General features: G+C 45.6%; 5 protein-coding genes across 6 annotated transcripts; 1 reads left to right on the plus strand and 4 right to left on the minus strand.

The window, feature by feature from the left end:
- Positions 1-773: 773 nt before the first annotated feature.
- LOC119555346 lies at positions 774-3,063 on the minus strand. The gene is made up of 3 exons (XM_037866684.1): positions 2,920-3,063; positions 2,103-2,749; positions 774-1,263 (listed from the first exon to the last, which is right to left on the minus strand). Exons 1-3 carry the CDS (start codon positions 3,017-3,019, stop codon positions 1,006-1,008), a joined length of 1,005 nt encoding a protein of 334 aa, XP_037722612.1. The 5' UTR covers positions 3,020-3,063; the 3' UTR covers positions 774-1,005.
- LOC119555345 lies at positions 3,063-5,737 on the minus strand. Its single transcript, XM_037866683.1, has 3 exons — positions 4,477-5,737; positions 3,686-4,087; positions 3,063-3,199 (listed from the first exon to the last, which is right to left on the minus strand). Exons 1-3 carry the CDS (start codon positions 5,522-5,524, stop codon positions 3,132-3,134), a joined length of 1,518 nt encoding a protein of 505 aa, XP_037722611.1. The 5' UTR covers positions 5,525-5,737; the 3' UTR covers positions 3,063-3,131.
- A 449-nt stretch (positions 5,738-6,186) lies between these two features.
- LOC119555349 lies at positions 6,187-7,320 on the minus strand. The gene has a single exon (XM_037866687.1). It carries the CDS (start codon positions 7,104-7,106, stop codon positions 6,351-6,353), a length of 756 nt encoding a protein of 251 aa, XP_037722615.1. The 5' UTR covers positions 7,107-7,320; the 3' UTR covers positions 6,187-6,350.
- Positions 7,321-8,379: 1,059 nt separating this feature from the next.
- LOC119555344 (phosphatidylinositol-3-phosphatase SAC1) lies at positions 8,380-10,970 on the minus strand. Of its 2 annotated transcripts, none has more exons than XM_037866680.1 (2): positions 10,829-10,970; positions 8,380-10,516 (listed from the first exon to the last, which is right to left on the minus strand). In XM_037866680.1, the coding sequence occupies exons 1-2, from the start codon at positions 10,878-10,880 to the stop codon at positions 8,694-8,696; spliced, it is 1,875 nt and encodes a 624-aa protein (XP_037722608.1). In that variant the 5' UTR covers positions 10,881-10,970; the 3' UTR covers positions 8,380-8,693. The 2 variants fall into 2 exon arrangements, with proteins under 2 accessions (XP_037722608.1, XP_037722610.1); XM_037866682.1 differs by lacking the exon at positions 10,829-10,970 and adding an exon at positions 10,603-10,783.
- An 82-nt stretch (positions 10,971-11,052) lies between these two features.
- LOC119555350 (DNA replication complex GINS protein PSF1-like) lies at positions 11,053-11,758 on the plus strand. Its single transcript, XM_037866688.1, has one exon. It carries the CDS (start codon positions 11,093-11,095, stop codon positions 11,699-11,701), a length of 609 nt encoding a protein of 202 aa, XP_037722616.1. The 5' UTR covers positions 11,053-11,092; the 3' UTR covers positions 11,702-11,758.
- The last annotated feature ends 98 nt before the right edge of the window (positions 11,759-11,856 follow it).

The raw sequence follows: 11,856 nt of genomic DNA on the forward strand, positions 1-11,856 counted from the left end.
CAGACCACAAAATGCCGCTGCATCCAACGCCTTCTTCCGCGGCTCTTTCCCTTGGTCTCCCCTGAAGATTTCTGGCGGAGATGGGTCTCATGATTTTTAATTACAGGTGTGCAATAGACGAAGATGGTCGGAACGGATCGGCATTACGGTTCTGCATCGCGAATTCGCTATTTTTAGCACCTCAGCGGCCTTGAAAGGGCAGTTAAAAACCCTTCAAGAGGGCTATATCATTTTGCGAAACAGTTTACAATGTATGAAAGCCTTTAGATATTTCTCAACCAGTAATTTAATCCAATAAAATTAAATTTTATATCCTATACGGATCGCACTAAATGACAAATTCAGGTGAATATTGTGTTTCTTGAATAATTTTATATGGCTAAAATTTCAAAGCTGCGTTTCAAATTAAAGATAAGAGATACCATAAAGCTGTCAAATATTATAATGCATGCTTTAAACCATTTTAAGATTTCTTTTCAGCTCAATAGGGGGTATAAACTGGTTAAAGTTTGCAAAGAGAATCGCAGAAGAGCAAAATATTAAAAACTGCCGAATTAATGGAAGTATAAAAGGGTATATTCATTTTTGTGCAGGGTATTTAAAGCTTCGCAAAGCCAAAAGAAGTCTGGTTTTTTAAACAACCAAGGGTCTGGGTAACTTAATCCCTTGCAGGGAGCTTACTCCGACAGGTCAGCAAATCTTCACTTGCGGTTTTGACACCCTTGAAAGTAAAAGGACGCCACAATCTTTAAATTTTTAATTTTAATTCTTGATTTAACTGAATCCAAATCATACATTTACGTAACTCTAGTCGAAATATTTAGTATTCGTGCGTCTAACTAAACGAGTTGGTACGAGAGGGTAATTGCCAAAACCAAATTTCAAAGACAGCTGCTGTGAATTTTATGGAGTGTCGCGTGTAAAAGCCAGTGGATGGGTTCCGATAAGGTGTGCATCATGTCCGGTTGAAGGTATAGGATTCGCCTTAGGATAGTTCAGGGTCTACTACTTCTTCTTCTTGCCCTTGCCCTTCTTGCCTTTGCCCTTGCCCTTCTTCTTCTTCTTTCCCTTTTTACCACCTGCCAGCATTTCCTCGGAAACATAGGTCTCGGTGGTGACCTTACTGATCGGAAGGGTTACGGGTTGCTTGGGGGTCCTGAGCTCTATCTCAATGGTGTTCTTCTTGTGCTGCGACTTGGCCTTGCTGCCCAGTTTCACCAGGAACACGTCGCTATCGGTCTCCTCGCAGGTCTTGTAGCAGACCTAAATGGAAACAATATTAAGTTTGAATAAACATATATTCTAATATTATTATTAGGTAATCTTTAATTATTAACTAAACATTTAAAATCATTATAGGAATCACCTAATTAATTCAGTCGGATGGAAGATGGAAGAAGAAAGTCTTGTATAGGGAGGTAAATCACCTAATTTGCACTTATGTGCTCAAAAGAGTTTCCTTCAATCTATTACATCTCCCCTGCGATTACCATAAATAAAACCAATGGAAAGCTGCAGCAGATTTGCCACCGCAAAACGAAACAAGTGCTCCACATTTGAAGCTGGCAGATGTTACGCAACAAAATGCACCACAATTGAGGCAATTGAAAGCCTTCCCGAAGTTGCAGAAGTAGGAGAAGTTGCACCACCTGCAACTTCGGCATTTAGAGGGGCCAAGTCACGGACTGAAAAGCGATCACACATTCCGCATTCGCACACGTAACCAGCGATCCCAAAAAAAGGAATGTGGAGGCGATCAGTGATTATAGTACACCGATTTAGGATTAAACATTCTTGAAATATGGATTTTACGTGAGCCAATTACTACTGGGACACATTTTTGTACGGTAAGAGATAAGTCATGAAATGATAAACCAATAATAACAATTCAAAGGATTATGTTTCCCTTCTTTTCTAAGAAGTGAAATTGTCCGTACAATAGTGGAATACATTTTGAAAAAAATAATAATATGCCAATTGTCAAAACTAGAGTTATTCATTTAATTTAAAAATTAAATAGAATTGAATCTGAGAATGCTTTCTTTTAGACACCTTTTTAAGGGATTACATGGAAAAGGTAAAGATATTATCAATGAACTCACCTCAATGCCCTTGCGCCTCGTGTCCAGATTGACGCCCTTCATGGTCTGCATAATGTCCTTTCGCTCCACCTGCATGCAGCAGGATCGCTGATTCTGGGCGGGACACTGGGCGGGCACAATGCGATCGGATCCGCCGCACAGCCGCTGGCGGTAGCAGTCGACCTTGGCCTCCTGGGCGTCGCAGGCCTCCTTGATCTTGGAGAAGGGCACGTAGTAATTGTCCGTCTCGCAGGCGTCGTTGCCCGAGTACTTGATGTTGGCCCGCACCTTGGGGATGTTCGGGTGGTTGATGATCCTGCCACCGGTTCTGCGCTTGATGTGGTTCCTGGCGAAGGAGCTGCGCTGCAGCATCTCGTGCAGGCAGGACTCCTGCTTGGGCTCGCAGTCGTTGGGATCCTCCCGGTAGCAGGGATCATCGTCCGCCCCCAGATTGGGCGCCGTTTCACTGCCATCCAGGACGCTCTCCACCTTGTGGGTGTTCTTGAGGACGCGGATGGTCAGACCACTGCCATTGAGACAGGCCTCGAACTCGTCATAGGCCTCCGGACCAGGATCCGGCCTGGTCGGCTGGATGAAACAAGGAGCCAGCTCCGGACTGCAGTCGCAGTCGCAGGCGCATTGACAACAGCCATCGCAGTCGTCAATATCTAGTATTGAAAAAAAATAGTAAAGTTTTATTACAAAATAAAAAATTATAAAATGGAAGTAAGAGATAACCAATACTAAATCAAACGTAAATATAATTGACATATATAATAATATAATATACTACTCAAATTAAATGACGTGTTTATAGATATGTTATCGATGCACTTACTCTCGTTCATGGGCTTGAGCATCTCATTGGTGATCTTGAACTTGCAGTCGACCTTCGGCTTCTTGCCCTTCTTGCCCTTCCTTCCCTTTTTCTTGGCCATGTTGTGTGGTTCTGTGGTCGAGTGTCTCTAAATCAATGTAACTATTCACTAAGTACGTCTGCAGGTGTTGTCTGCTTAAGGAGTGCTGCTAAAATATCGATTCCAAAGGCCTTCAATTCTCAATTTGGATATTGTACTTCACCAGTAAATGGCGCAATTTCCGCACAGCCCGTTTTCGCGCTGCAATAAAAAAGAGAGGCCGCGTTATTGGATCGCCACGATAATGATTTAGTTAATTGGATTAAAGCGTACTGCTCTTCTGTTTTAGTTTCCATCCAAAACTCGCGTAACTTTAACGAAAGAATTTATTTTTGTTTATTTTGTGCGGCAGACAACATTTCCCGATTGAATATATAAAACGAATGCAAACCGAGTAATGATCTTTTACCCCCCGTCTACTTGGTGTTACTAGAAGTAAGGTGAGTTTCTGGATGTGTTGTTTATTTCAGGGCCTACTTGGCATCTTAAAAATTATGAAATGAAAATATTGAAAAAAATAAGGAGTGGCAACGTTTTGTATTTTCCGGAAGATGTAAGACTGATTTTTTGAAGTGATCTATTTTAAGAATTTGGATACAGCCTAATAACAAACATTATTTGTTGTTAATAATCGTCTCTTTAGAATTTTTTTAATAAATCATTCATTCTAAATAGTTAGGAACTCACCTTCATCGCAAGCCATATCGTACTCCTGCTCTCTATCGTGGCATGCAGAACCACTGGGCTCCTTGTACCTCATTTTCCGGGTCGCCTGGAGGACACCTTCGCAGACAGGATCGCATTCCTCGTAGGCGGGACCGTTATGATCCCCTACGCAGTAGGTGGCTCCTCCCGACTGCCGCTTCTTCTTGCCCTTGGCGTCCTTGCCATCCTTTCCCTTCTTGTCCTTTTTACCATCCTTGTCCTTCTTGGCATCCTTGTCCTTGTCCGGCTTTCCCAGAAGTACCGCGTCAAGTTTCTCCTGGATGAAACGGGGATATGGTGGGATTCCCCCGCAAGGACCGCATTTCTGCAGCTTTTGCTCGATGGGAGACATATTACAGCGCTTTGTGGGAACAGTGGGACATTCTGGGGAGATGGGGATTACATTTTTATATTTCATATCATTTTTTCGTATAATATGAGTTAAGGAGGAAGTTTTTTAAACATGCTTTTGAGTTAAAGATTACAAATACTACCAAGGACGTGGAAATAATTAATTTTAGTAAATAGAAAATACATCGCTATAATATTTCAGATATTAATGGATATAAGGTTCCTTAAAATAACATCAAATTGTTTTAATTATTCCTTCCCTTAAGTATTAACATTTTAAGAAGTCTCCCATAAGAGAAAAGGTGTATTAAATAAAATTGGTTTCCTTTTAAAATAAATGTAACTAATTTGAATAATGAACCAGAGTTGGTATCTTGTAGGTTCTTGTTGGATTTTTAAGGTCTGTAAGGGTAAGTACTCACCCCTGTCGAACTCGTCCTCGCAGTAATCGCAGGGACACAGCTTGTCCAGGTTGCAGGAGTAGTACCTGAGGCACTTGGCCGGCGGTTCGTACCGCTTGGCACAGGGATCCACCATTTTACACTGACGACAGGGGGGCTGGGCGCACGGGCCCTTGCATCCCTTCTTCTCCATGGGTCCCCCGGTGGCGGTTCCTCCGCCGCAGCAGGGGCTGCAGGGATCGCACGGATCACAGGGATCACACGGACCACAGGGACCACAGGGAGGCGGACATGGTGGCCCACAGCCAGGAGGAGGGGGACACGAGCCGCAGCAGGGAGGCGGGGGACAGGGACCACAGGGTCCGCAGCAGGGCTCCGGGCACTTGGGATTGCGGGAGCAGACCTTGCTGAAGGGAAATGTGGACACTATGGCCGGACCATTGCAGACCAGCCGGAGGATCAGCACTATGTTGCCGGTCTGCATCTTGCAGAGATTGAAGAGGGGCAGCAGCCGCTTGGACAACTCCGAGGTGGGGCACCACTGCTCGTGGCGTTCGTTCAGCTTCTCGTAGCAGGCACAATTGTCCAGGAGACCTTTGCTGTTGGGCCCCTTCATCTTGGGCAATTGGGCGATGTGGCCCAGCATGGCCCCCTCCCAGTTGGGATTCTCCGCGTCGAAGGACTCCTTGACCCTGTCGAAGATTGGCTTCACCTTCAGCTCCGACAATCCTATGAGGAACTTGCAGCTCTCCGTGCGTTTCTTGTAGACATGCACCTGCAGCACATCCTTATCCGTGATCGGCGAGTCCAGGGTGAACAGGGCGCACTTTCCGCACTTGGGCGAACAGGGGTTAACACAGGTGCCCACCTCCCGATCGCAGAGATTCACGTACACCGACGAACGGAACGTGATCTCCGTGCAGGTGGGATACTCCTCCGGAGCACAGAGATTCTGGCGCGTGATCAGCAGGTCGTCCACCACGAACTCGAACATGTACAGGAAGTTTCCTGCAATTTTTGGGGGTTTCTCGGGTTTCTCATTTTTGTCGGGCTTATCAGACTTGTCCATTATTCCCGGAAAGAGGTAACCTTAACTCGAACACTGAAGCCGAACGTGAATTTTGGCTAGACTTCGTTTTTTTTGGAAAAACTTTTAATTTTTGCACCCGAACACACGCACTTCCTAAAATTTAGAGAATTAATTTGAAATTTTGATTTTGATTTTGAACGGGTGTCCAGACGGGGAGAATGATGTGTTCGAACTGGTAATACGAATTTGTTGGAAAGGACTACTAGGACTAGGAATTTCTATAACTTGTTATTTTGAATACCTGGGCTCTACGTTTTTAATTATTTAGTTTACGTACATGTTAGCATTCACATATCTTAAAATAACAATTACATTATAATCTCATGCAAACGCATATTTCTACTTAAGCTTCATGCCATAACATGTGTACCAATATATTCTTTATTTATTAATATAACATAATTTCAAAGACATTACCAAACACAAACATTTTTCGACTTTACATAATGGATCTAAGTAATTTAAAATAATTTAGATCATATATGATATGATTTATATACGTATTACTATCCTTACGTATCCTAATATTTTTAAAAGACACTGTGAGCAAATTGCAGATAGCGAATACACGTAAATATCCCCATAGCCATAAAACACCAGCTAATACAAGTAAATATCCCCATAGCGATAAAACACCAGGATTGATGTAGAAAATTACAAAGTATTTATTTATTTTTATAAAATGTAATGTGATTGGTACTTGGTCACATATCATAGTTAATCAGCGGGTTCCTTGACGAATATTAAAGATATCTCAAGATTACTGGATGAAAACGGAATGTAAAATCCTTGCTGAAGCTCCCGTCTACGGTTTCCTGGTCTTGATGGACTTGCAAGGATCGCAGGGATCGAATGGCGAGGGACACGGAGCAGGCCATACTGCAGGCGAAGGACAACAGCCAGGGCAGCAGGGGTTCTTGCACTTGGGACTCTGGACGGGGAAGGAGGAGACCACGGAGGGACCATTGCACACCAGTCTCAGGATCAGGACTATGTTGCCGGTCTGCATCTTGCAGAGGTTGAAGAGGGGCAGCATCCGCTTGGTCAGCTCCGATGTGGGACACCATTGCTCGCGGCGCTCCCGGTGCTTCTCGTAGCAGGTAACACAGTCGTTGGTCTTCTTGCAGGGACCCCTGATCCTGGGCAGGCGCGAAACGTGCGTCATCACGTTGTCCTCCCAGTTTATGTTCTGGAAGTCGAACTCCTTCTTCACCCTGTCGAAGATCGGCTTCATCGGCAGCTCCGCCAGTCCGAGCAGGAACTTGCAGCTCTCGGTGCGCTTCTTATACACGTGAATGTGCATCACATCCTCGTCCGTAATCGGTGAATCCATCGTGAACAGAGTGCACTTTCCGCACTTTGGGGAACAGGGGGTGACACATTGGCCATCCTCCCGATCGCGGATGTTCAGGAAAATCGACCGGAAGGTGATCTCTGTGCAGGTGGGATACTCCTCCGGGGCACAGAGATTCGGCCGCGTAATCAAGAGATCGTCCACCACAAACTCCAACATGTACAGGAAGTTATCTGCAAGTCGGGAGGGTTTCTCCGCTTTGTCCATTTTATCTTAAAAGCCTTAAAAACTAGATGGACAACACTACAATATCTACACCAAATGGCAAATTATTATTTGTTTTTGTTATTTTTGTGGTAAAAGTGAATTTTGAAATTTTCGGGTCCTAAACACAAACGATCAAATTTTGTAACAATTTGTTGGAATTTTTTTTCGATTTTGATGGTGTGCCGAAAAATATAGACTGGGGTGTTTGAAATGATATGAATAAATGCCCGAAGCCTGCTTGTAACTTTTTAAGTTTGATTTTTCAGAACTTCCAATGGAAGTCCTAAACTGCTAGTCAAAATTCTATATCTTGAGTTGTTTGATCCCGATTTAGACGTGGGATATCCCTTTGAGTTTATGGTTGAATTCTCCGACATTCTATATTAACAGTTTTCTTTGAAATGAGGGTCAGAAATTTAACCCACTTTCATGTTCGATTTTTCCGTAATTTCAATGGTTTTCAGTATGGGAACCCAAAACTGCACTTCTTTATTCTATAACTTGAGTTGTTGGATCTCGATTTACACGTGGGATACCTCTATGAATTCATGGTTGAATTCTCTAATATTCTACATTAAAATGTATCTCTTAAACGAGGGTCAAAAATGTAGACCATTTTCATGTTCGATTTTTCCGTAATTTCAAAGGTTTTCAGTATGAGAACCTAAAACTGCACTTCTTTATTCTATAACTTGAGTTATTGGATCTCGATTTTCACGTGGGATACCTCTATGAATTCGTGGCTGAATTCTCAAATATTCTACATTAAAATGTTTTTCTTAAATGAGGGTCAAAAATTTAGCCCATTTTTATGTTCGATTTCTCCGTAATTCCAAAGGTTTTAAGTATGGGAACCCAAAACTGCACTTCTTGATTCTATAACTTGAGTTATTGGATACCGTTTTAAACGCGGGATTCCTCGATGAAATTGTGGTTGAAATCTCAAATATTCTACACTAACATTTTTTTTAACGAGGGCCATATTATTTAATAATTTTCTTGATCATGTTTATGTATTCTTTAAAGCTCTGCATTCCTTAGAAATATTGTTTCCAACTATTACAACTAACACGTTTTCAAGATACGATCATCTTTTTGTTGGCCATCTTTTGTGCATGCCATAAACACGATATACCCGTATCACAAGCAAGACAAACGTTCTTGGCTTGCAATGCAGTTCACCTCTAGAGGTAATTAAGAGACTTCGAACGAGGTTTTCTAGCAATGCGTTAAATACTTTATTTAATGTCATAAAATGTTTCTACAAAAGTGATTGATCTACATTGCATTTAATCGCAGTTAATTAGCGGCGCCTGACAACTCCAATCCCTCCCATCCAAAAACCCATCCATTTCCGTTTCAAGCCGCCTGAAGCTCGCCTAAGTATTGTGTAATAATAACTAACATGTTGCAGAAAGGAATGGACTTTGGGCTTTACAACTAAACAAGAACACAATAAAACAAACAGAAATTGATAGGAGTTGAAATCGATTACAGGAATTGGTTTACAAGATATTTCCTTGGAGCAATGTGACTTTTTGAAGCTGCAGAGGTAGGTCCCAGTGACTCTGCTAGACGACACTAACGTCATGGGTCTCGAAAGGAGATGGGCGGAAAAAGCCGCGGCCACTGCACGAACTCGATGCCGTAGTGCAGGATTCCCGTGGCACTGACGGCAATCATGGCTCCCCAGAAGAGCATGAACAGCAGGTTCTCCGTGTTGAACTCGGCCGGGTAGGTCATCGTGATCATGAACATGGCCACGGCCATCAGCAGAACCGAGGGGAAGGTGAAGAACCGCCAGCCCCGCTTCGATTCCAGCGGCGATGGCACGGCACCGCCCTCGTTGTCGTTGATCAGATACTTGCCGAGGAACAAGTCGATGCTATCCTGCCGCTGGCCATCGGCAAAGTTGTTCAGATAGTAGCGCATCAGCGAGTTCTTGCCGTCCTGCAGAGCACCAGCCTTCGTCCTCTTGCCCGTCCTGGTGAAGTCCGTCTTGAGCGCACACGTGCCGGAGTATTGCAGCGACACCAGGTCCGCATTGTCCGCCCAGACGCCCTTGAAAGTGCTCTCGAATATTGCAGAGGCCTGTTCCACTCGCTGGCCAACATGCAGCACTCCCAGCTTCTGGAGCACCGCCGTTAGGGATCTCCGGGCCAGCATGCTCTGCACTACATTCGTCCTGTCCAGACAATCAATGCAATTTGTTCGGAAGACGCCCGTCTGCGTGGACACCAGCTTGCCGTCGTCGAAGACATGATAGACACCGAATTGGTCCTGCTCGTGGGCCAACCGATCGATGAGTATGTTCAGCCGGTCCCAGCGCATCTTGCGGCACTCGCTATGGAAGTCGAAGGACTCATAACGCACTCTCTGGTTGCCCATTTCTCGAACCAGACGGGCGTAAGTCGCCTCCAGCTCACCCTCGGCGCCCTTGTGATCCACCAGATTCACAGCCACATTGTTGCCGTACAGCTTGATTTGTTCGTTGAAGTGGAGGGTGCAGGCGGCCAGATGATCCTTGCCAGGCACCAGAACGGGTCGCGGCTTGTACCGCAGGTTGGGCAGCTGGTGCCAGTGGAAGGGCATGCTGCCGCGCGTCTGCACGAATCCCGTGAGCTGGCCATTGAACTCCACAATCTGCTCGGTCTCCACAAAGTTGGCCACATGACCCTGCTCGTCGCTGCCGCGGCAGAAGAGTCGAGTGCCCGCACGCTGCACAGAACGCCTGGTGACGATGCTCCAGAAGAAGGTCTGCCCGTTGATTTGCACCTGGTTTATGGACACGAAGCCCAGGACGAGGGGCAGTTGAAACTTCTCCATCTTGTCGCAGTTGAACTGCCGCAGCACATAGCCATTCCAAACGAATCGCTGCTCAGCCCGCTGCAGCAACCCAGGCTGTTCTGGCCGTGATTGGGCCGCCACCTCCCGCTGCCGCTGGAGCGAGTTGGTGAGGTCGTAGCGGTAGGAGAAGTAAAAGTACTTGGTGTCCAGTGTCTGGCGGAGGAGGCGCAAGTACGTCTCGTTCTCCTTGCGCTGGATGGCATTGGGAATGTAGGGTATGATGTCATAGCCGGCTAATCTCCACACGACGGCGCCATTGAGCACGCCCACGAAGAGGCGGTGGGTGGCCACTAGAAGGTAATCGCAGCTCAGCAAGTGGATGGTGCCCAGCACCCCGCAAATCCTCCTGGTGGGCCGCAAGTTGGCCAAATGACCTCCGCCCGCTGGCTGAACCCGGGTGACCTTGTCGTGGCGCCCGATTACCAGCACCTCCGGCCCTCCGTTCGGCTCGATGATGAAGCTCTCCGGCGTGATGTACAGGTTCATATCATCGTACACCGCCTTCTCCTCCAACCCCATGCTCTCCATGATTTCCGGGGGCGGTGGTTGGCCCAAGTCGAAGGCTGGGGGTTAAAGTTAAGATAAGGGTTAATTAGAATCGCTGCACCTGTGCTTCATCTTCTTCTTTCGCTCCAAGGGGATTCCTCACTTTCTGTAATCGGGGTTTCCCTATCGCTGTCACACACGCACAGCACCAAAATCAGCCACAGAAACAGCAGGTCTACACGCTTTTTATTGATTTAACACACAATTTGGCGTTTCATTGGGGTTTTTTGGCCAACTTTTTTGACACTACGTGTGTGATAGGGATGGGCTAAGTGGCGACATAGCGATGTGCTTGTGTGTGATATTTTGAGGTGTTCACACTGACTCACGTGCATCTGGTATTGCACTTTCGCAGGAACACCAATCTAACCAGGAGGGCATTTTTTTCGGTTTAGGGCAGCATAGTTCGGCCCACAAAACTTGAATTTTGTAACTGAATTGGGTTTAACCAATTTTTACTTGACATTTCTCTCAAAGCCAAAAATACTTAATAAGCAGTAGTCGATATAAGCAGTATCGATACTATCGCTATCCAAACATTTTGGCGGGAATCCATCCCTAGATCACCAAACAATAACAGAAAAAGATCAACAATGAGCGGACAAACAAAATTGTTTGGCGACAAGGCCTTTGAACTGCTAAAGGAACTGGAGAGATCCTCGCAGACCATTCCCGCCTTCGACGACGACGGGGTGCGTCAGGTTCTGGAGGAGATCAAGGCGATATTCGAGGAGAACGTGGCCCAGGCCTCCAGCTACAATGCCTCCGGGGATCGGAGCCTGTGGCCGCTGCTTAACTTCAGGCATGCGGCCCTCCAGCGGAACAAGCGGTGCCTGCTGGCCTATTTGTACGAACGGTGCAAGAGGATCAAGGCCCTGCGTTGGGAGTTCGGACCCATCATTCCCGGCGACATCAAGCAGTCGCTCTGCGAACCGGAGGTGCATTTCTTCAACAACTACTCCAAGTCCCTGGCTGCCTACATGTGCAGTGCTGGCTACAACCAGGGATTGCCCATCGATCTCACCAACAACCTGCGTCCTCCGAAATCCCTGTACATAGAGGTGCGCTGCATGGAGGATTACGGAAAATTCGAGCTGGATGACGGCGAGGTGATCCACCTGAAAAAGAACAGCCAGCACTATCTGCCTAGGGCTCAGGTGGAGTCCCTTGTGAGGCAGGGCATTCTGCATCACATAGCATAGAGTATAATAGTTAATGTTATTTACTATATATAAATAAATACGGAATTATATAAAATATTTAAAAGATTTAAATTAGTGGTGTTTTAAATTACACTTTTGCAACACTGCAAAGTGCTTTTCAGTATATTTTCAAGCGCATGGTTGGTATTTTGAGC

The sequence above is a fragment of the Drosophila subpulchrella genome, chromosome 3L (assembly GCF_014743375.2).
Source record: "Drosophila subpulchrella strain 33 F10 #4 breed RU33 chromosome 3L, RU_Dsub_v1.1 Primary Assembly, whole genome shotgun sequence".
NCBI classification, from domain to species: domain Eukaryota; kingdom Metazoa; phylum Arthropoda; class Insecta; order Diptera; family Drosophilidae; genus Drosophila; species Drosophila subpulchrella.

Excerpts from the sequence above, each read along its gene's own strand:
- LOC119555344 (XM_037866680.1), bottom strand. The coding sequence starts at position 10,880 with ATGCCCTCCTGGTTAGATTGGTGTTCCTGCGAAAGTGCAATACCAGAT. Across the intron at positions 10,517-10,828 it reads AAGTGCAATACCAGATGCAC|CCTTCGACTTGGGCCAACCA; the intron begins GTGAGTCAGTGT and ends TTTAACCCCCAG.
- LOC119555349 (XM_037866687.1), bottom strand. The coding sequence starts at position 7,106 with ATGGACAAAGCGGAGAAACCCTCCCGACTTGCAGATAACTTCCTGTAC.
- LOC119555346 (XM_037866684.1), bottom strand. The coding sequence starts at position 3,019 with ATGGCCAAGAAAAAGGGAAGGAAGGGCAAGAAGGGCAAGAAGCCGAAG. Across the intron at positions 2,750-2,919 it reads GCTCAAGCCCATGAACGAGA|ATATTGACGACTGCGATGGC; the intron begins GTAAGTGCATCG and ends TTTCAATACTAG. Across the intron at positions 1,264-2,102 it reads CGAGGCGCAAGGGCATTGAG|GTCTGCTACAAGACCTGCGA; the intron begins GTGAGTTCATTG and ends GTTTCCATTTAG.
- LOC119555350 (XM_037866688.1), top strand. The coding sequence starts at position 11,093 with ATGAGCGGACAAACAAAATTGTTTGGCGACAAGGCCTTTGAACTGCTA.
- LOC119555345 (XM_037866683.1), bottom strand. The coding sequence starts at position 5,524 with ATGGACAAGTCTGATAAGCCCGACAAAAATGAGAAACCCGAGAAACCC. Across the intron at positions 4,088-4,476 it reads CGAGGACGAGTTCGACAGGG|AATGTCCCACTGTTCCCACA; the intron begins GTGAGTACTTAC and ends CCATCTCCCCAG. Across the intron at positions 3,200-3,685 it reads CGATATGGCTTGCGATGAAG|CGCGAAAACGGGCTGTGCGG; the intron begins GTGAGTTCCTAA and ends TTTTTATTGCAG.